This window comes from Pimephales promelas, chromosome 17, assembly GCF_988280905.1.
Source record: "Pimephales promelas chromosome 17, fPimPro1.hap1.1, whole genome shotgun sequence".
Lineage (NCBI taxonomy): Eukaryota > Metazoa > Chordata > Actinopteri > Cypriniformes > Leuciscidae > Pimephales > Pimephales promelas.
Genome location: NC_142785.1, coordinates 27028912 through 27052852, shown reverse-complemented (window position 1 = coordinate 27052852; position 23941 = coordinate 27028912). Strand labels below are relative to the sequence as shown.

Below are 23941 nucleotides of genomic sequence, written 5' to 3'. Positions count from 1 at the left end.
GGTATTTGGGGGTGGATAAAGCCAATTAGGTAAAATGGAGAATAAATCTAGTTATGTTATGGAAGCGATTATACATGTTTTAAAACAATTAAATGAAGAAATGAGAGAGAGAGAGCCCTTAACTTTACGAGACAGACAGAAAGCCCTTAACTTTTAAGTTGGGTAAAAGAGAAACTTCAGAGAAATACATTTTTGTGAGTGAAATCCAGTCATTGCAAACAGGAATTTCATGTGAGGATGAAAGTTAAACACAGATTTCACAACTCAAGTTGCTCATGCGGATTCGCCTGACCAACAGAAAGCTGAAAGTGACTTCAGCGTGAGCGGTGCTTTATGCATCACAACACTTTTGACAATAGGCAATTGAGGTGAGGGGGGCGTGGTTCCGCGAGGTCTGTAACAGGAGAGAGAAAGGTAGGGTCAAGTGCAAATGATGAACACCTGTGTCTTGTTGCAGTAATTGGCATGGAGAGACCGGATAGAAGCAGCTGCGGAGTGAACTAGTACGCCGTCAGCAAGTAGAAAAAAATAGTGATCGACGAGAAAGTGGAAAGAGTCTGAGCTGATCCAGTGGAAAGAGTATTAATGTGAAAGTGTTTTGTGCTGTAGCGTGGCTACGGTGAATGCGTTGTGTGCACGCCTTTTGTTTTAAGTTTGTACAATAAGACGTATGAGTCCCAGTCTCGCCGACCACGGGCCCTATTTTAACGATCTGAAATGCAAGTATAGCAAGCGCAAAGCACAAGTAACTTTGTGGGCGGGTCTTGGGCGCTGTTGCTATTTTACAAGCGGGATAAATGACTCTTGCGCCGGGCGCAAGTTTAGAAGGAGTTGGTCTGGAGTAGCTTCATTATTCATAGGTGTGGTTTGGGCGTAACGGAGCATGATGAACGAGGTGCGATTGTTCCATGGCGCAATTCTATTTTAACGGCACATTTGCTAGGCGCGCTTCAGCATCGGTTCACAGCCGAGGAGATCGATGTTCTCGTCAGGGCCGTGAAAGAAAGAGAAGGGGCATTGGGGATGGGACAAACCCACCCAAATTAGCTTCGGTTAAACATGCATATAGTAATTTGGGTAAATGTGTAAGATTTATGCCTATTTTTCCTATCGTCATGGACACAACAATGATTTCCCTCATGTTTATATATTTTTCCTTATAATAATGTATCATTTGCAAGAAGTAAAATGCATCTGTGTAGATGAGAGAATCATCTAAAGTGTATGCGCGTTGTTCACACTCTGTATTATGGCCAAGCATGCCATAAAATAGCATCTGAATGTACGCGCAACATGCTACTGACTTTAGACCAGTTTTTTTTCCGGTCAGTGGCGCAATTGTTTTCTGGAACTGCAAAATTGCACCAGGGATTGTTTGCGCTGACACACGCCTCCTTTTTGCACCAACCCGCCCAGGTAGTGCAAGTTTTTGGAGGAAAAAAGCCCACTTTGCGTGGGTGCAAAATAGGAATGATAAATGTGTTAGTGTATAAAGTCAATTGCGCCGGGTGCAAGATAGGGCCCTGTCTTCTTCCTTCCAAACACTGAACCTCATCACAATAATTAAGCTTTTTTGCCAATAAAATTTCAGCATAATTTTACAAATGTGACCGTACCTTAAGCAAGTGTTTGTGTGTGCTTATATACTTACATTTAAATAGCGAACATCCAATTCCACTTTTTTCTCCAGTTCTGTGAGTAGTTCATTGTGGAATGATTTCAGCTGAAAATTACAGTAGACAAATACAATTTATATTATACACACACACTACAGTACAACAGACCAGCAATTTTCCTCATACTGTATATGACAAACATTGATTCTGCATTTGATCACACATTTCACACCAAAGTCATTAACACTTGACATAGTAGCCTTACAGAACCATTGTTGACTCCTTTTTCTGCCCTGTTACCATTTTCAGAAGGATTTAGATATGGTTGGTTTGTTTAACATATGCAGCTGTGTCACAGCACAGGAAAGTCTGTGTTCTGTCTAAGTTGGTGTGTTTACACATGTGACCATGGGCTATTGTCCTCCATGTATATACGGAAGCGTCTGAGTCGATGTGACATTTAGAGACGCCACTCCCTTCCATTTCCTTACCCCGGAGGCTAATGTGGGCTCTTAGATACAACCTGACGAGAAAATGTAATGAGAAAATGTGAGCCAATGAGGCAATACGATCTTCATCACATTAATGATACTCACCATGTCCTCTAGCTGCATTTGGATCTGTCTGTGAACCTCCGCCATCTGAAAAAGCACATCCCCTTGAGAGAGAGAGAGAGAAGGAGAGAGAGAGAGATAGACAGAAGAAATAGATGAAATTGTCATTTTAATACTTTTGCATCTGTTATCAGAACACCATGCAGTCAGACAAGGGTGCAGGAAAGAGAGAAAAAAAAAGAGATAAATTACGAACAAATTATGAACAATGTGAGCTGATAGTCAGAGCTGGCGCCAGGGCACATAAATTAGGGGGTGGGGGGCCTTTATATTTCAGGGGGTGGGAGGGGGGTCTCAGCGGCACATATTTGTAATCGCTTTCGATTGAGTGTTTGCTTTTCGCTTTTACTTTTGTTTTTGAATATGATCATATGCAGCGGGGTGGGAAGGGGGGGCACATTAACTCATTTGCTGGAGGGGGGCATGGTTCGCGAATGCCACCCCTTGGCGCTGGCCCTGTCGACAGTCAAGCTATAGGTGCAAGAAAGAATCTGACAAACATGAGAACTAAAAAAAACAAAACAAAAAAAAAACACCAGTGTTAAACCATATTGTTTCATTAAAAGACAAACAAAAACAAATGAGAGATCACACTGAAAAAGTAATATTAGTCTGAAATATTCTTCCATGAAGATGCAAAACAAAATAAAACATTCATGGGAAACAGTAAAAGCATATTGCAAGTGCATGTTTAATAAACATGAGAAACAAATAAGACGATAGAAAAGATGTCAAAAAGGTCATGTTGTTAGTACAGTTTTCTCATATCAACGTATCATTCTGTGGTACGAGAGAGAGAAAAAAGAAGAAAAATCAAAAGAAAAGCACAAAGAGAGAAGAGGTGAATGAATCATGCAGCCATTTGAGACGTGTGTTGTGGTGTTTTGTGCAGTGTCGGGGTACCTACATGCTGCCTCTTCTGATTAGGCAATGCATTGTAAAAAAAAAAAGGAACAAAAGACCTAGTTTGAGCAGGAACAAATGTACAGAAGACCTTAAGACAGTAGAAAGAGTGAATGAGTAAAACCTCCCAAAACACTAAATGCATAAATAACACAGGTCAGAGGGCTACCCTAGTCTCGTGGCCTACAATATCAATATCAAAGCGGAAAGTGCTATTTGCTGCTGAATCCATAACGCCACAGTGAAAAAATACAGCATTAAGCTACAAGGGCCATCAAAGTATGCAAGTGCATTTGGTGGCATCCTTGTAGGTGTGCTTATAAAGCCTCAAATCATTTTACTCAATCAAAGCAGCCCATTCATTACATTAGTAATACACACTTACACATGGACAGAAATTATTGTAGAGTACTGCTGAGACATCTTCCTTCCATCCATCCATCCATCCATCAAACTGTTGCCTAACTCTGCATTAACCAGGTTTGAACTGGCTTGAAAAACGAATGAAATAAAATAAAAATAAAAACGCACACACACAATATGCAACATAGAGGGCAGCATCAGCCGCAGACACTTTGAAAAGACAAGGCATTTACAAACAAATCAACTGTAAAAGAACAATGACAGACGTTCACGTTCATGCTCTTGCATGACATCTCTCTAGCTCCTGAACTGGTAATGCAAGTCTTCATAGGGCTGTATATGTAGAGGCAACTCATCCCTCATCCCATCATTGTTTGCATGGACGTGATTGATAACTCAAATTGTGCTGTCTGTTATTTTCCATATTACTAGATATATTTAAAAAATTCAATATCAATGCACACATTTATTTATATTTGAAATCCATGCACATCCCTCCACACAGTGTGTTTCATAAAGCGTGACTCTGTCTTTGAATCCGTCAAGCTGGACCCAGGACAACTGCACCAGCCTGCAGTACATATCTAATCAAGCCTTCCCTTTAAGCCCTGCCTTCTGAGAAATAGAGGGACAGTCCGTTTTATACAGTTGTTTGAGTTCAAGGTCAGCAGACTGCATCCAACCAGTAACGTCCAACGAAACAGAGAGATTAATAAGGGTGAACATGCAAACACATATTATACTTATGCTTATCTTGCTGTATCCAAATTCAGTACATACTTTTTGTTGTGGTAGAATGAAGAAAAAAATAGCAAGAAAGGGGAAGCAGGCATGAATAGGACACTTTCTAAGGTACCAAACAAGAATAGCCTTAGTTTTCTAATGGGACCTCAATTAAATATTCAGAAAGAACTTCATTAGATATGATGGGCAAGTGACTCGACAACATTCGAAACAAAAAATTGTTGCCGTTTTTTTTTTCATAGCTCGGAAGATGTAATGGGGATCTCAGTTATTCTTCATCAAAGTATCACAGATGTTTCCTCAAAACTTCTCTAGGAGAAATAAACAAGGCATTTGTCTAAATACAGTAAAAGTATTGTGATACAAAATTAAAAAGGATAATTGAGAAATTTCGAACTGCCAAGTCTGCAATTACATCTGAGCACAAATTGTAACACTCTATAGATGTCTTCTGAAAGTCTATACACATGTGAGATCACTAAGATGTTTTCTCAAGGCGTTCTAGGAGAAACAACTGAGCTATTAAATATCATCTGTGATTTTTCTTCCTATGGGCATACTAGTTCCGGTTTATATAAAAGTGCATGACCATGCCCTAGCCTCACCCGGTTGTCCCCAGTCCAGATCTCGTCTGTAGGTCGACACACTCTCATTTCCTGTCTAAGTCAGCACAATGGTCTGACACCACTCCCCGTCCTCATCCTTCACACCCCCGAAGCTCTCTGCTGCAATTCAGCCGTGCTCGGCAGGGCTCTAAGCCGCTTACCAGTAATCAGCACGGATCACAACATCTGCAGCTTTGAAAGACTTAAACATATTGTTGTCCGCTCTTAAAGGGCCGAATCAATTAAGGTACAGTCTGAAGAAACACTGGGGCATAGTCGGCACCCTAAAAAAACGACTAAAAACTGTCATGTTTGACAAAAACATCAATCATCAATACTTTTTAAATAAAGCACTGAGGACTTAGGCAAGAATAAATGCAAAAAGATAAAGAGCTTAAAATGAGAATGATTTTTGATTTGCTCTGCACAAGTCAACATGAAACCCATTTTATTTTTGTAAAATTATACTTCTCTATGGACCCACGCACATGGCATGCACGTGGAGGTCAAAATATCATGGCCACGAATTAAGAATTTGTTGCCAACACTTAATTAGTTTCCTTGTTGGCCACAATTTAACTAAAGCGAGGGAACAAATTAGTACAACGTGACTGATTTAACAACGTGACCATGATTTAACTCTTTTTTTCTTTTTTTTTTTTACTTCCACTTGTCATGTGTGGGGCTCCATACCTTTCAAAGTAAAACAGGATATTCGAGAAAAAAAAAATTGGGTTGTGACTGAGAAGTGGCCTTTTTATACCATGGTTGGCGAAGCAGCGGCATCGCTGTATGACACCGTAGAGTCACTGGGTCAACCTAACCTTTCCAAGGGAAGATGAGCTCCATAATGTACTCTCATCAGAAAGCAAGTGAGAGAGTGCTACGCTTTCCTTATCTTTTTCTTCTTTCTTTGCCCATTCTTCGGTTGTCCTGTCTCTTATTAAACTAACTCAATTCTCCCTCTCCATCTCTTGATGTTCTTAAATTATTTTACGCTTTACCCTTGGTAGAAGTAATAAACACCAATATGGGGTTAATTATACAGCACACAGATGGATGTGATAAACGTTAGTGCCTTCGAACCAAAGTCTCCAAAGCGCTGGAAGACGCTTTACAGCAGAACTTTTATCAATAAAAATGACATAAACCTAGAGCACAGCTCTTTCTTTCCAATAAGCTCACATATGGTTGTATATCTATAGGCATAACAAACAAAACAGTCAAAGTGATCCATATGCTTCAATATAATAATCCAGCCGTATTTGAATCTGTAAAACTCACTGACCCAAAATGAAATGCATTGATGCCTCATTGAGCTTGAAACTCCTAAATAGTTATTTGCGGACATTACTTGGTGGCAGAGGACTGTATACATGACTATTAGAGAGCAGCTGATGAGGTCGTAATGGAGATTGATTACTGCAGCAGAACAGATTCGGGGAGGGGGTGTTGTGGGTTGGATGTGCTGGGCAGCCAAATTCATTTTAGCAAATATCGAAGTAACATTATTATCATTGTCCATGGCTATTGAACTTTATTTAGACCTACAGGTGGCTAAATAATGAATAATTTGAAGCAAAAGCTTGAGAATTAATTATAAAACAAATCTATTTCCAAACCTAGTGAGCTGCCTCACTATCTACACCTACATATGTGTGTCTACTTCAAAGTAAAATTTAACCTTATAAGCAACTGATTTAGAATGCAACTAATTCCATTGGAGTCGGGCATTAGAATGTTGCTAAGCTAACAAAAATATACTCTAATGAGAGTTAAAAATCAGGAAAGTTGAGGAAAATAGCAAATTTATACTTTGCAATATTTACTTTACAAATCAACACTTTTACTACTATTAATATTATTTAATTTTATTCAAATTTGTATTCATTTTGAGGCTTGCCACAATTCATTCTGGGATATTTTGGAAGGAAAGTACCTACATGATGCCTAAAAATGCTGTCTAAGTAGCTTGGTTTGGACGGCTTACAAGTAACAAGTTAATTTATTAATGTTCATAAGCAAATTTTTCTCTATAGCATGACCCACTAATTTGTCTACCATCCTTTTTGAGAGGATGAAATGCTATTGAAAGAATGTTCTCCAAAGCAGCCCTGATGCAAGTCGCAGCAGTGGATCCATTGCCAAGCGACTCCTCTGTTTGCAATGGCATCTGTAGCAGCAATTATCAGCTCTGTGATTCATTCCTCAGAGGTGTTTGAACCATTTGCCGTTTTTTGTATGTGTGCTTGTTTGTGTGTGGAGGGACAGATACCCAGAGGGTGAGACAGTGGCTTTCAGTGTGGTGAGGAAATACTCAAACCATGTTATAACAATCCCACCTAGTGAAAATGAAACTTAAAAGGTGGAAGTGAGTAAGGCAATTGATACTTGGAAATTGTCCTCTGCATTAAGTTAGTGCACAGACATTAGGAGTAGTGAGTAGAGAACACACACACTGCAAACTGTGGATGCACACACAGTGGGCAGCCATTTTTGCTGTTGTGCCTGGGAATCGATTGGGGGGTTAAGTGCCTTGCTCAAGGGCACCTCAGTCATATCCTGCCTAACCATTAGGCCACAACTGGCCTGAACTTTGTCTGTGCCAACCTGCTGCTGTGCTCCCAACATCAGAATAGAGTCAATCACACAATAAAGTGCTATTTCAGCTATTCCTGTGGTGAACAGGAATGGAAGAAGGTTTGAGAACTGAGAGAGAGAGAGAGAGAGAGAGAGAGAGAGAGAGAGACTGGTGCTGTATATGTCTACAGAAAAATATTTACACAGTTTTAAATGTCTTGTTGAATGTTTATTTTATTTTTATTTGTTTATGGTATTCTATTACATGTTTTATTGTATATTCTGCACTAAATATTTAAACATCTGAACTATTATGTAAACCCAAAAACACACACGACCTGCAGTGCTCAATTTAATTGTGAACATTATGAACTAGAGCCAGACCGATATATCGGCAGGATGATATTATCGGCCGATATTAGGCATTTTCCAAACTATCGGTATCAGCAGTTATAATGGCCGATAAATGAATATTTCAAGATTAAAATAAAAATGGACGAAACACGCTTGAAACGTGTCATGAGTGTTGGAGTTGTATAGTTTGTCCACCAGAGGGCAATGTTCTGTTGCGACAATAAAAGAAACAAGTTTCTTTTTACAATAAAAAGAAATCGCGGCACCAATCAGAAACGTTGGGGTGGGCTTTACACGATGTTGACAGTGCTGGGATTTTGAAGCAGATTTTGTAGCCTACATTACAAAGATGGATGCCGCCGTCGAACATCACTTGTTTGAATCAGCTAGCGTGTCTGTTTTAAGCGATTTGAACGTTTCCTTTTTGTTAAAAACCGAGCAAAGAACAACACTCGGAGATGTTTCTCCGCCGGCTGCCGCTCTGCATACGTCATCTCCTTCATCGCTCTGATTGGTTTTAGGTCTACCCGCGACGTCTGTTGGTGACGCCCCTCTGGAAATGATTTGTCTATGCCGCTTTGCCAGACCATAACTCAGTTACAACTGAGAATGGTCTGGTTTTAACCAGGCTACATCCTTGCTGAATAAAAAGCATGAACTTATTTTTTTTAAAATCGTACTGGCCACAAACAGTAGTATAGAAAAAAAAATCTACATTTTAAAATTGTAACTTTTTTGTAATATATATGCATAAATCAAATCGCTTAAACGTGTTAAAGTGTTTTTATTCCTTTATTCAGTCAGAGGTCAGAAAAGGCTAATGGTTTTGCAGATGTGTCCAATTTTTCTTCACTCTAAATTTACTTAATGAGTGATTTAGCCTTCGGACCATTCTCCACAGATGAAAAATTACATTCATTGTGGTGTGCCACAGTAGCAAAGAAGCTAAAAATGAGGAAATCCAATCTGAGAGGCATATTTTAGAGGATTTATTTAAATAGCTTATCAAAAATGAGACCGGATGTGTTGCTGGAGCATTTCAGTTTGCACCAAGATTTGCCAGCATTAATTATTCAAACACCCCTGAGTTATTTTGTGACTACAGCCGGAGCAAGATGCTTGCAGACGCAATTAATCTTGTTTAGTCAGAGAACACAGTTGGCTTTCTGCAAACATTTGTGCTTGAGTGAGAATTTCCAGGATTTAGACTAATTATCAGCACAAACAGTTGTAATTTGATGGAAAACTCCCAAAGCTAAAACTACAAACGTGAGAAGAAGACAACGACCTACTGGTATCTCACATCCATGACGACTGATACCCCTATTTGGGCAGGAGGAACTGGAAGCTGTTTATTATTCCTCACACTCGTGCAGCATTGAAAAGGCAGACAGGGGAAGCTGTTTTTGGAAACTCATGACATCACGAAGGAGGCATTCTGGGACTCTAAATCCACAGCACGGGCCGCATTGACATTACTCTTGCTCTCTCATTCTCTCTCTAGCGGAACTTCTCCTGTTAAGGCAAGTGCTTCATCTATTTTTAGCTCACGGCTCCCTCTCTCTCCTCGGGCCGGCTGCGTTCCTGCATCAGTGCGTAGGCTGACTGCGGGCGTTGGGTGATGCGATACGCACAAGTGCTGCATTGAAGAATCACTGTGCATCTCTCTTCACAGCAAGAGATCGCGAGTTATTCAGAGTTGAAGATCCGATAAAGAGGAAGATAACGGCACTTAATGAAATCTTACCATTATCCACTACCCCGAAAAAGAAGCTCTTGCAATGATGTAAAGGAATTTTATCAATTTTGATTACTTAAAATCATTTAATTTTATTACTAGACTGATACCAGATTTTGTAAATCAACTAGTGGGTGGGTTGCATGACTGACTATAGTTGACTTTTCGTTCTTAAAGGAATATTTCCCTCAAAAATAAAATTCAGGCATAATTTAATCACCCTCAAGTCGTTCCAGTTTTCTTCGAACTGCAATGAACACTAGCCAACCAATGAGATTCGTGCTTTTAGTCACATGCCCAAAAATGCAAGGGCAAGACACTTACAGATTTTTCTTTTTTGGGTTAAGTCTCCTTTAAAGGCTGGTTTTAAATTCACCTGACTCTGATTGCATTTTTTACAGTGTAAGATCGATGCATGTTTGCAATCCAAAGAACATTTTGTCCAAAGAACATCACAGTGTCTTAAAATCACAACACTCATGGAGGGAGTTAGATGTGATGCAGTGTTGCTTCATTAGGAGGATTTAAATAAATACAAATACAAAGAAATAAATACAAATAAATAAATAAATACAAAGAAAATAAATACAAAATAAATATATGTAATATACATATAAATACAAATCATAAGGCCTGATCTACTGTATTGCACTAATCAACTTGATTGTTGGATGACTAGTCGACATCCATAAGAAATATTATAAAATGGGGGACAACAAGTGCACACAAACCTCAGGCATGTGAACTGTGCTACCGGTTACGCTTTAGGTCTTACATTATTAATGCGACCGCTGTGGTGCACATCCTTTTAAAACCCTCCAGTCCATCTCACAGACATGATAACAACTCCATGAAGACAGGAACATCTTGAAGCTGACTGTGGTGGACAAAAGTGCTCGACTGAGATTGTGCGACTGATTGTAAGGTTTCAAGGCCATCACGATGATCTAAGGCCAGTGAAGGCCTATCTTCAGATCTGCCTTCCTTATTGCATACAATTATACTAAAGCCAAAAATAAGTCAGCATCAATTATTAACACTGGGCTAAGACCTCACTTAAGAGATTTATTTAGGCACGCAGCAATCGGTTGGGTCCACATGGCTGATGCTATGGTTCCACGTGCTTGAATGCATGCATCCTCACCCACGTATTTGTCTGCATGAGTATAAACTCATAACACAGACTCATTCTGCCTGTGGCCAAATTGGATAAAAGTTTCCACTTCATGCCAATGTTCTCTTGCAAGCTCTTTCAAAGCCCATGGCCCCTAACTAACACTGTCTGACATTTAACATATACTTACAGAACAGACCTGATCTTAACAAAACCTGTCACTCAACGAGGAACACACACTTCTTTGTCTTGCTCATGGAAATCAATCAAAAGTACTCACTCAGACAACAACCAGACAAAGGAACAGGTATGACTTGTGGTTATCCCATGCATCTGGTATGCTCTGGATGTGAAGGGATGGTAATATGGCACGTTTTATTAGTGTCAAGAAATGTACGACAAGAATGAGACTCACAAAATAACAGACACATGCAACAAAAGTGTGAAGCGCTCTTAATTAGATAAATGTACCATATATGAAGCATTTTTTTTAAATATGTTTTGGCTTACATAATATTTCACATAAAAATGAGAAGGAACTTCTGGGATTGCCAAATAATAAATAATTAAATATACAATATATGCTGCTAAAATAATAATAATAATTTTAATAGAACTTTTTGCAGATATTGGGCCAATATCATGTCAATATACCATGCATCCCTAATAAAAGTCACATGGTAATGTACAGGAAGTAAAAAAAAAAAAATTCATGCCTGGCTGTCATTTATTGCAAAGAACAGACACAGACAAATGACATAAGCATTACTGGAATAACTAGAAGCATAAGATAGTTAATACATTAGGGAGTTTACTAATGTAGTCTGCAAAACAGTTTAAAAAACAATATATTAGCAAACAACTACTTATTTGGGACATTTCCTCTTCTATATATTCTGTATTTTTATAAAATCTCTATTGATGGGCTCTATTCAACATTAAAAGATATTATGTGCATAATGATAATGACATGCATATGACATTAAGGCATAAAACAAACAGACGTGCTGTAATTTGTCTAGTGATGAATGTCTCTAGTGAAAAGGCTAAGAGAAATTTTCATAAAACTTTTTTCATTAAACTTCTTCATACAGCGATATTGCTGCTTTTTACAATGCTGAGACAGCAGCAGACAAATATCTCTCCTGCAGCCCAAAATATAATCTCATAAGGTCTCCAGCTCGGCTGTACTGTTTAGATATTGAGAATGTTGTAAATCGGGTAACTAATATCAGGATGAGATGAAGCTGAATTCATTCAAATAATAGCTTTTGAGTTATCAAATTAGAGCTGGTATCGTGATCTCCATTGAACGTGTATTCAATGAGACAGACACCACCAGTGAAATGAGAAAGTGAATGCTCAGAAAAATTATTCTGAGATAAATAATGGAAGTATAACCAGCCTCTCCCTCCGGTCCTCTTCTAAGATAAAACGTCTATTCAAATTTGCTGCTGCGACACTGATGTGCTTTTAGCATAATCTTGAAGAATGCAATAGATTATGCAATAGATTTAACAGCCAATCCTATCAAGAGCCTCACATTCCACTGAGGTCCATCTAATCAGACTCCAACTCTACCCAGAGTGATGACTGGACACACAATTGGACAAGGATTGTATGTTTGAAGGTTCAAACACACTCTGGTCAATAAATTTCCCCTTGGAGATCAAGAAATCTTAGTCTAACCTGATTGAAATCAAATGAAATTCAGACTTACAGGTCTAAAATGTTCTTTTCAGCGAAATACCAAAAGAACAGAACACTTCCTGGAAAGGTAAATGCCAAAAGACTTATTTGTATACTGATATTTGGTGCATCCATTGGTTGCTATAGTGTTTACTGCACAGTTAGTCACCGCTAGCTACAAGGCACAGTCACTTGTAAATAATGAATGGACAGCAACATTACTGAGGAAAGAAAAACATGCTTGTGCTGTGACTTCAGAAATGTTCTCTGAATGTCATCTCAAAAAGGATTCACATATTCAATTTTTCATCAGGGCATAATTCATACAAGGGCTGGAGCGAAAACAAATGATTCACAGATGCCCTATTAATGCACAAAACTTCATAGTGTATTTAAAATTTAAATTCATTTTAATTAATTTAAAAAAAACATATGCAAGACAAAATATTATAGATAATAAAAGGTGTTGTGGTGTGCACAAAAAACTTCAACTAAACTGAAATATTAAAAAATATATGACTTTACCTAGAAAAAATGGGACAGATGCCATCTGAATTGGCTTGCTAAGACGAAAAAAAAATGACACAAACTTTTTCATATGGTTTCAGGTACTATTAATGCATTGTTTGTTCTCATGCACAGCCGAATGATAAAGTTTAAGGTCATGAAAGGGCAGAGCAGGTAACTAGATTTTCATATTTTACTGCAAAAGAAAGTAAAAAGTTGAGATTCGTCAAGAATAGTTTTAAAATCTCATCATGACTCCCTAAATCTAAATCCTAATTGTTACAGTTGGATAGTTGTTCAGAGAGAGACAAGGAAATGAGACAACAGTATAGAATGAACATAGTGCAAACCAATCACCAATGAGCAAATTAATGAATCTGCAGAGTGTGTACATTTGTACATGTGTGTTATGTCCAAAGATACAGTCTTTAGATATGCTGTACTAATACTCATACATCCAAAGCCATTCACACTGAAACCATAAGTTATTCTCTTTTGCAATCGCCCGCCCAACCACAGGGGCCACTGCAGCTACAGTCTATAACTCACCAAGATCCTTAGAGCCGTGACTCTCGCTGGCCAGCTCTCCCATCCGCACCAGTGCGTCGAAGTAGCCTTTTGCTGCAAATGTCACACCTGGAAACATGGAAGCATTGGGGACATAAGAATCGGGGTTGTGCTAACTTGCTGACCCGAAGCTTCCCTCAACCCACAGGTACAGGAGTGGTGGATGGGAAAGCTTTAAGCTCTATGTTCTATGATGTCTCGGCCAGAGAACTGGGGAGGTGGGGGTGGAGCTTGTGATTGGTGAGCGATGAATAGCAAAAGTACTATTACTTTAAAATAATAATTTAACAAAAAAAAAAACGTTTGATACCCTCCAAAACGTAACATTCACACCAGATAGCCCATTACTGAGAGCAATCACTCATTCTGTGTGAGGTCCCGCCACAGGGACAGCTGTGCCTCTTCTGCGTCACCATGGAAGAGAAGGGCTGGCTCTGAAACAGGCTCTCTCGGAGCCAGAGGATCATGGCAGTTTAGCGAGGCGGGAGAGTGCCAAGAAGCACAAAGTATCTTGGAGCACAGGGAAATTTAGAACCAGAAGGTACTGAGCAAGTGGTTAGCGAAGGTTAGCATGTGTAGCAGAGTGGAATAAGCCAAGTTCTCCCTTGACTTTAGTTGATAGACTTCATCATTTTAAAATCAAGTAAGAATCATACAGACTGACACAGCATATTTAATTTGATGCAAATATAAAAGCCTGTGAGAGATAGAGGTACATTCAATATTTTGAAGGATCTTTGTTCACATCTAATTTTCATTGCATGTTTTTGTCTATTGGAAATGTTTTGTAAAGACTTTAAGTTTTCATTAGAAGAACAATCAATATCATGGTACATTTAACTATATTGCCTGAAACATACACTAAATATGCGAACACAGACATGTCACAATGCAAGTTTATTTCGTTCATTGTTGCGTCTCTAAATCCTGCAATTCTAGTGATGCACAATGTATCTGTTCCATTACTGGAAATTGAACTGTGCCATAGGGATGTCATAGTGAAGAAATGTTACAGACTTTTCACTTTTTACTTTGGTGTAGGGAGCGGGCAGTATCTGACCGCACATTTACACTATAAAAAATCTGTTAATGACCAAATCCTCCACTATCCTGTCAATCAGTTTATCAATTTCTCAAACTCTCTCAAATTAAAGCAGACTCCTGCTGCAACTCTGAAGAAGATGAGAAGATGCTTTCAGTAAATGTAATATCCTTGGTCCAACTAAATTAAATGGTTTTTATTGTATTTGCAGTGTCGTGGTAAGCAAGTAATGTAATCTATATATGGCCAAACACTGTGTAACACTGAATACCGCAGCAAGCATACTGTGAATGTTCATTTTTTCAATTTAATATGAGCTTTGTCACCATCTTACTTTGGCATTAATCATTAAAACACCACAAAAGGAATAGCACTGTATAACATTTTAATATTTAGCAAATCTCAAAATGAATATCCATTTTCATCTGTAGCCTACGCTACATTATAATGTTGTGACATCTAAATTTACTTGTAGCATTTAAAACCTTTGAATTTAGTGTTTTACTTTTGATTTATGTAGAAAATAGTGTTGAATTTTAATATGAGCCATTTATCAGTTATCAGCCATTAAATGAAAATGCATCTAATTCATTACCCAAGCATAGCTTTCTCAGCGTTGCCACATACTTGTGTTGTAAGATTAAAGATCTGTTTCTGTTCTCTGACATTTTAATCAGACCATACTTCTGTCCCTAACAGACTTGTTAATAGTCGCATCAAATTAAATATGCTGTATGGCCATCCCAATTCAATGCAGAAGGAGTGTTTGGGTGGGGGTGGTTAGGCTACACCAACGGCAGCCCAGTCACATATGAATGTATAGACTTATTTGCTAGTGTCCACACAAATCCTATGCTCAGGATAAGGTGCGTCCTGGTTGTGAGGGATTAGAGGGGGAAATCTGGGGGCTTTGGTGCTCCAGCGGTTAGGCTGAGTGGTGAGGGGTAAAGAAACGAGAGAGGCAGCAGAAGGAAAGAGGATTACAGAGATCTGAAAAATAGGACAGAAAGTCTCTCCAACCATCCCTGAGGAAACACCGATCGGCCACAAGAGACAATCGTTAAATCCAAGTTAAAAACCACATCACGTTGTCTATATGTAATATTCTCCTGCTTAGTGCATATAGAAGTCTCTATTGAATACGGTCTTTGGTCACTAATTATTCTTATTCTAATAAAATTTTTAACCTCCAAACCCTTTCAATCCTTTATTTCTAAGAATCCTCCAACACTTCCAAAAAACAGGCAAAGGGGGAGATACTTTAGACTTAACAGCTGCTTATGCACAATACATCTCAACATAATCATCCACTTTACGGCATGTAAATGGGCCTCCAAGATCAGCAAGCCACTGTTGAACATTTGCAGCCAATGTTTCTTTTTGTACTACTAAGATATTTCATTATCTCCAAACAATCTATTAGTTTTACTATCATCTCCCAAGCAACCCGAAAACTTGCTAATGCCCAGTGGCCACCATTTGCATCATTAGTGGGTACTGTGGAGTGTTTCCACTCTGCTGCCTGCAAGACCTGGCATATTTACAACTCCAGCAAATCCCAATGAGGTATTCTGTGAACATCCATAGATCTACAAGGATGGGAGCACAAATCTCACTCTATTGGGTCTATTTTTAACTTTATCTCTCAGACTTCACACTCTCGCACACATACACACACTGTCATGGTCTATATCCTCTAGAGTGTTGGTCTTTTTCTTGTATTTTCTGCCTCATAAAATATTAGATGGACTCTGGAATGATGAGTGAAATTATTGGTTCTCTGCAGTTCTTGGCACAATACTAAAACTCTACAGGGATTTGTCCTGAAACTTCTGCCCCTAAACTGAACACAGGAACACTGTACACATCATACCCTGAGATCAGACAACGTGGCACCATTATTTACCTGATTATCATGAAAATCATATAGGTTTAGCATATGTTTAAAACTGTAAATCTCCCTAACAATGTTATCTAACCAGAATCAACATTTCAAAAGGGACACGTAATTTAAAAGTTATCTCTTTCTCTTTCAAAAATGTTTCTCACCTGCCACCAGATTTTGTCTGCTAGTTGTTTTTTCTCTACTGCATCGCACCACGCAGCCTCACACACATTGAAATCTCCCTGGACTGAGATAATACTCCTCATACATATTAAACATCACACATGGACGTGGAGACACTGAAGAGACTTAGAATCAGATATTATATTAAATAACTGAAAAAGCATGAAAATGCAAGGTTTGTGTTGTTATTTTTATGCTTAATTGTGCTGCGAGAGCAAGAGAGTGCACAAACGGCGGAAACTGTTGTAATTGGTTGTTTTGTGATTGATTACACTCTAAAAAAATGCTGGGTTGTTTTAACCCATATTTGGGTAAAATATGGACAAACTCAGCCATTGGGTTAAATATTTAAATTACACTTTTAACCCAACATCTTGGTTTGTCCATATTTTACCAAAATATGGGTTAAAACAACCCAGCATTTTTTAGAGTGTAGGTCACTTGATTTTCATCTTTAGTATGGATTGACAAATTGCTAGTCATCTTGTTGTGTCGCACCTAGTTAGGGTTTGTCATAAAAATCAGCTTTTCAAGAGTGATCCAAGTTATGAATGAGACAATGTTAGTAATTATTAATCCCAGAATAAAGCATTGTGAAAGAAGCGATGCAGTAAAGGGCATTTAAGTGTTGCATTGAACACCAAATAACTATGCTACCAATTGTCATTTTGCCATGCTTCGTCCTTCTTGCAGTGACATACCATTTTTGTCCTGAATATACATCTTCCCTGTTCCCTTTTCGCTTCCTTTGCGGGACTGTGTCTGCTCCCAGAGCTCTCTCTGGCCTATTTACGCCTGTTCTCTGTTCCACTTTACTCTCCCTTCCTCCCAGTGCATATTTCTTCTCTGAAATGCCTACGTCCTTGCCATTACCCAGTCAACATCTTGAAAACACACACAGAGGTCAGCACATCATCGAGTGTCGTGTGTGTGTGTGTGTTACATGTATGTGACAGGTCTGAAGATGCTACATGCATGAACCAGATGGAAGTTTAGGGGGTTTCAGAGGGTGCAAATGGATTTAGACATGTAACATTCTATGACATCATTAGTACGAAGGAACCCCACAAACATAAATTCTTAACAAACATTCAACAAACATTTAAACAACATTCTACTAGATTTCTATACAAGAGTTTTTATATTAGCCGTGAAAGTGTATGCAACCACAAAGTGTCAAGGAGCGGAGCTCCCCATAAGCATGAATTTCAAGCAATTTCTTCTCATAAATTAAAGCAGACCAATGAAAAAAGAGCTTGAAAAGCTGGCTCATTGCCTGCAAGAGTGATAATGAACAAACCGCTGATGTACTCACTGGAGAGGGCCTTCTCATAAGTCTTCCCCATGGCAACAAAGTTCCTCAAGCAAGGGTTGAACTGCTCCATGATGGACTGCAACAGAAATAGCACAGCTTTAGTCAGCACAACAGCAGCAGTTTAACAGAAATACTCACCACTAGCAAGAACATCAGTGGGACAAACACAAAAAGATGAATGGGAGGTCACATCTTTAAGGATGCAGATAATTGGCAAGGTGAACTTCTAATTCTAAGTCTCAACTCCGTATTACAATAAAAGTTCTGTCTGTTGCAGTGCATGTTCAGATACCAAGAAAGATGGATATAGAGAGAGCTCTCACGCCCCCACTCTTCAGAACACTCTCATTAGTGGGACAAGGAGGGCATCATGCCAGATGGGATTTGCCATTCTTTTGTTGCTGTGAGCACAGAATTGTGGGAATATGTGGAGATCTACTAACAGCCTGACTCACCTAATGTAACATTAAGAGTTGCCCTTTAAAATTTATTCCTTTTCTTTTGAAACTCCTTCTTGAAACTACTCTTTTTTTAAAAAAGAGCTTCGCTGCTCCATTCAAAGTAAAATCTCTCAACTTGACGATTTTTTTCTGTGCACGTTTGCCCCAATGTCCCGTTTGTTCCTGTTTTTAAAGGCTTTATCACAGCTTCCAAAATAGCAGGGCGACATATAAAGAGACAGAAAAAGGGTTCAAAATAGTATACCAGGAGACAGAATCTAGGAAAGCCAAGAAGAGCAGAGGATGTGCAAAAAAACAACCAGCAATAAAGCACTGTACAACACAAATACTGTGGCAGCTATTAAGAGAGAATGAAGCTATGTAAATGAAAGTCTCCACTCTGGGTTATACAGACTTGGAGTGAAGCTGTTTATGTGATTAATTAAGGTCGACGGTAAACTGATTTCTTGGGAATATACTAAATCCCCGCCACCCTATGCTCCAGTTTCAATGAAAACAGGTTTCCAGTGAAAATGAGGACAAAGGCAGAATGTTTTTTTTTTGCTGTAGAGAAAATTGTGATTCAGAGGTCTTGAGGAATGGACTGTTAAAAAAAATTAAAAATAAACAAAATACCTCAATTAATAACATTTAATATATCCAACTAGTAAAAATATATCCAACTATGCTAGATGCTTTGGCTCTTTAAACAGGGATTGGCGAAACTCGTAAATATTCTTTTAAATATGTTTCATTTCTAACTTTGCAAATATGCCAAACTTGTACAAACAGCTAAACAATGAGGAAGATGAATAAGAAAGAGACAAGGCAACTAAATCAACTCCAAGTGAATCATTCATAAACCTTGTTGTCTTTCTCTCACTGTCACGTCTTATCTAACACAATATCTCAACTCACAATTATTTCTTATGTAATTCATCATCTGCTGCATGCAATCATACAGCAGAGTCTGTCCAGGCAGCGGTAGTAATCTTCATTATTAAGTCTTTAAAAAGGAAACACAGACCCATGAAAAAACACCAACAAAAGAGATGAGATCAAATAAAGGCACAGGAGAAATTCCTGGTTGGATGCAAAGCAAGCAAGCACAGCTGGCATGTATTCATCAAGTAAGGAATTACACAATCATAGTGTGATGGATCTCACTGCACCACATGCCTAAGAGATGAGAGTGCATGATCATGTGAAATGTGCGAGTGTGGTATTCATGCAAGGACCAGGGTGAAGCTTTTGCATGTCAAGTTTTGGTAAACAATCGTGAAGTGTACCATTTTAATTTCTGCCCATTTTGAAAACCCATTTATGACCAGTATAATGTCCGTAAGAATGCATTGCAAAAATATCCAGAATATCCAGAATGCATTGCAAACCTTAAAATCTCATCTTTTCTATGTGGACCAAGCCATTACATTTAACCACACTGCTTTTCCTCTCCTCAACATTTCCCACAAAGCTCTGTCCTAAAGAAATCAGTATTATACATGAACCAGTGCCAAGCTGATGTCCACAGTCCACCCTACATTTAATCATTAAAAACACACCACTGGGAAAACTTTCTTTCCTTGAGATTAGTCCCACAGCAATCAATCTAGGTTTAACAAACATGAACGAGAGCAACCAAACCCCCGATAAGAGTTTCTCTACCAGACACTAAACACAGATTACCATGTGATTTTCCCAGCACTTCATTACAGACATGTTCATTAGGACGTAATTAAAAATCTTGACTAATGAGCAAGATTTTAATTTGATGCATATTCAATCAGCTGGACTGCCCGTTCAAAAACTACTGAAGGGAATTTAATGCTCCCCCTGAAATGAAGGTGTGCATAGTTTACAGTATACATTACAGAACTAGATATAATACAAATGCTCACCTAAGAAGAGAGTGTATAATTTTCCCTTTTCTATAAAATAGTGCAGTTTCAATTTTCACAGTCCACTGCAACGCATTCTCATCCTAGGGCGTCATCTGACACTCACATGGCAACCTTTAGCATCAGTTAGATGACACGGGTAGGTTTAGGTCTGGGGTTGGGTTAGGGTTAAAACACTAGGGGGCGCGTCTCATATTAACGCTAAAGGGTGCCATGTGCGTTGGATGTTGACGCATGGTCAAAAGCGTCAGTTAGATGACACCTTGGGAACGGGCTGTCCATTAACAGATATCAGCAGAAATGTACAGCATTTGTGGCAAAAATGTTGAGTGCATCAATTCCCACTTTTATTTAACTTTACCCTGAGAATGCCTTGATAAACCAACTAAAGCACAAGGTCCCTTTGAGAATATGAATGAGTCACTGCCTCAGATTTTCTCTGTGCACATGCAAACAAACTGGCTTTGTCATGGTAATACATGATTAGTATTTGTTGAACAAGCAAGGTCACCTTATTAATCACAAAAACCCCCTTATATCAACTAACCTATATATAAACCTGCACAAACCTGTGATGTGGAACTATTGCTGCAGTCTCAGACAGCTTGGATCAGATTGATGAATATAATCAACTCTTATGTCAGTGTGTGTGTGTGTGTGTCAGTCCTATAACTACCCACCTGACAACTTGAGTGTCAGGTGGGTGCACAAGTGCTCGTTTTCATCTTTATGTCATCAACACAAGTTAAAACAGCCGTGTGGCCACTGATGTGAGTTGCAGAATTGCAGTCTGGGAAAAGCTTCCTGCTGTTCAGCGTTATGTAATGCTCTTGAGTCCTACGGCCTCAGGACAGTTGAGTAGCGAAATGGATAATGATGATGTATATTAATCAGTGTGTCTGAATAGGTTTTTGAACCCAAATGTCAGGGGTTGATATTAAACGACTAACCTTCTGTTCAAAGCATTGCATTACACTGTCCATTAATTATATTATTCTGTGCTGGAAATAAACTAAACATTTATTTATTTCATTTACATTTATTAGAATGATACACAGTTGGCCTCAAAAAGTATTTGTACACTTACGTCACACTGTATAAATGCAAGTGTGCATGACATTCATACAATTTTAAATGTGGCTTAAAATATCGGGGCCACTATATAATTCCAAAGTGACAAATTTGCAACTTTATGCTATTCTGCAAGCGAGAACAACGAACTAAACGTGGGCAGGGAAGATGAACTCACTAAATAACTAAGCTCAAGGTGAGCCAGGCTTGCATTTTTCTAACTGGAGACATTTTCCCTCAAACACTATCATTTATATATTGTAAGATTACTAGTGAACAAAACATTTCAGCATTGTCACAAACACTTTTTCTAAGAGATATAAAAACAACAGGCAATTCACACACACATTACATGTGTATTTAAACCACATAAACCTTTGTTATCATGCAAAATGATTCATTATATACATACACATTGTTCTATATCTATCCACACATTCTACCCATATCTATCTGTATCTATCTATCTGTATCTATCTATCTATCTATCTATCTATCTATCTATCTATCTATCTATCTATCTATCTATCTATCTATCTATCTATCTATCTATCTATGCATCTATATCTATCTTACCCATCTCCCAATTCACCCTACACTCTTAGAAGAAAAGGTTCTATTAGCGCTACGTATTTGGAACCCCTAAAAGGTTCTATACACTCTTAAAAAAAAGGGTTCCTCTGGGTTCTATATAGAACCCTGGGGTTCCATACTTGGCCAATAGAACCTTTTACCAAAAAAATGGTTCTATATAGCTCCATATATGAAGCGGGGGATGGAACCATTTCTGGTTCTAAATAGGACCATTTCTTCTAATAGTGTATGTATTTATAAAAAGCATGTTAATGACTTTGTTGTAACTAAAATCATATTTCTTTTCTTTTTTTACCTTATAATTCTAATAATAATGTCACAACTTGATCTTCCGTTGAAACAACAGACTTGTCTCTGGTGACTGAGTATTACTATCAGCTGCAAGCTCGCATTCAGCCGATTCTCCTTCCAATCAACAATAGACGTAAAGAACCTAGTTTGTCTTTTTAGATTTTTTTCGAATGTATGTCACACTCACAATACTGAACAAAAGATCTGGTGTTACGTCCATTTCATAATGACTTTGAAGGATTGGAATTGAACAATTTACTTCCTAAATCTATCAGACTCTCTGTGGCTCGGTGGCTCCACACACACACATAATCCTAGCATCAAGACAACACTGAATCGAGGTCAGTTTCCCCATTTTAATACATTACGACACTAACAGCAAGAGTATGCGGCCCTGATATGTGATATTTTCCCTCCAGCTTTCCACATGGACAAAGATCTTTCCGTGTCCACTGCGGATGCTGCATGACATTTTGTTACAGCTGTCTCACTCCTACAAGCCGCCCTGGTGCTCATCTTACCAATTTCCATTTCAGATGAGCCCGTCTGTGTACGTGCGTGGGTGTATGTGTGCCTGTGCGAGTTCACCGTGAACATCAGCACTGCGTGTGCATCCCACTTCAGAGTGAGCTTGGAGAGGTGAGATAGAGAGAGAATGACTTCCTTGCCCATATATGGTTGTGTCGGAATTCCCCCGCATTACTCTCTTGTATTCCTATTCCCTGCACGTTTGGATCATACCATCTGATCGCAGCATGAGGGGGAGTTTGTGCTGCTAGAGCTCATTACCTTTGACTGATGGAACAATGTGTCCCCCTTTGTTCCATCGCCTAATTCATTCACAGAATCGCCAATGAGAATTTGGTGAATCGCAATTTCAATTTCAGTGCAAGGAGACAATGATAAATACCACTGAGATGCATGTGTTCGTGCATGTGCCTATGTATAATGAATGTATATAATGGGGGCTGTGTGTGGGTGCTCAAGCACACGGACACGGTTTTGTCTTCCTGCTGATGTACCCTCCCATGAGATCTCGATTGAAATGTCACTGCAAAGATTCCAGCATTTCCCAATCATCTCCTCCCATCTCAAACACACACACACATATGCATCAAATCAGCATTGCATTCACCTTCAATGTCTCTTATTCTATTGTTTTTCCTCTTCTTGCACTCTTTGACTGTTAAAGACACAATAATCAAAAGGAAAAGAAAATTAATATTATGCAATGAATAAAAGAAAGCATATTTTAGGTTGAGATATAATAATTTATTTTTTCAGTATAGTATTTTAAAATGTTCAAATAGGCTACCTAGAATTGGAAGTAATGGTATGCGAAATATAATTTCTTTTTTTTTTTATATGCGTGAAATATAAGATGAATAATCCCAGACATTCCTTGACAATGGCAGAGCAGATTTTTTTTTTTGGATGATCAAGACAAATATAGAATATCTTCACTGTAACCTACACATTTGTGCAGGTTGGAGAGGCATCAAGGATATTAAATAGGTTTCTCTCATTCCTTGCCAGTTCTATCCTCCATCCTAAAACCACTCTGCCTGGCAGACATGACAGTAGTATATTTGCCCTGCTGTCCATTCATAACAGGCACGACAGAAACAGAAACACATAAGCAAATCACCTTTGGGTTTGAGAGAAAGATATCACAACCTTGATTAAATGTCAAAAGAGATGTGTTCATACAAACTGTATCTACTTTCTTTAGAAAATTTTAAATCTAGTTATGCTAATATAGTTACTTTGCAGATCTGTCTAAGCAACGTGTACCATTAGATATTTTCTATCAATAAATCTGTGGATT

General features: G+C 38.5%; 1 protein-coding gene across 9 annotated transcripts in view; it reads right to left on the bottom strand.

The window, feature by feature from the left end:
* baiap2b (BAR/IMD domain containing adaptor protein 2b) overlaps positions 1-23941 on the bottom strand; it is a 56566-nt gene that overhangs the window by 26024 nt on the left and 6601 nt on the right. For 6 of the 9 annotated variants that reach the window (XM_039665240.2, XM_039665228.2, XM_039665235.2 and 3 more), the window contains exons 2-6: positions 17820-17895; positions 13377-13463; positions 3138-3149; positions 2213-2274; positions 1652-1723 (exon numbers count right to left, since the gene is read on the bottom strand). In XM_039665240.2, coding sequence (XP_039521174.2) covers positions 1652-1723; positions 2213-2274; positions 3138-3149; positions 13377-13463; positions 17820-17895 — 309 coding nt within the window. The remainder of the gene's footprint in view (positions 1-1651; positions 1724-2212; positions 2275-3137; positions 3150-13376; positions 13464-17819; positions 17896-23941) is intronic. The other 3 variants (XM_039665231.2, XM_089122309.1, XM_039665236.2) reach the window with 2 other exon arrangements.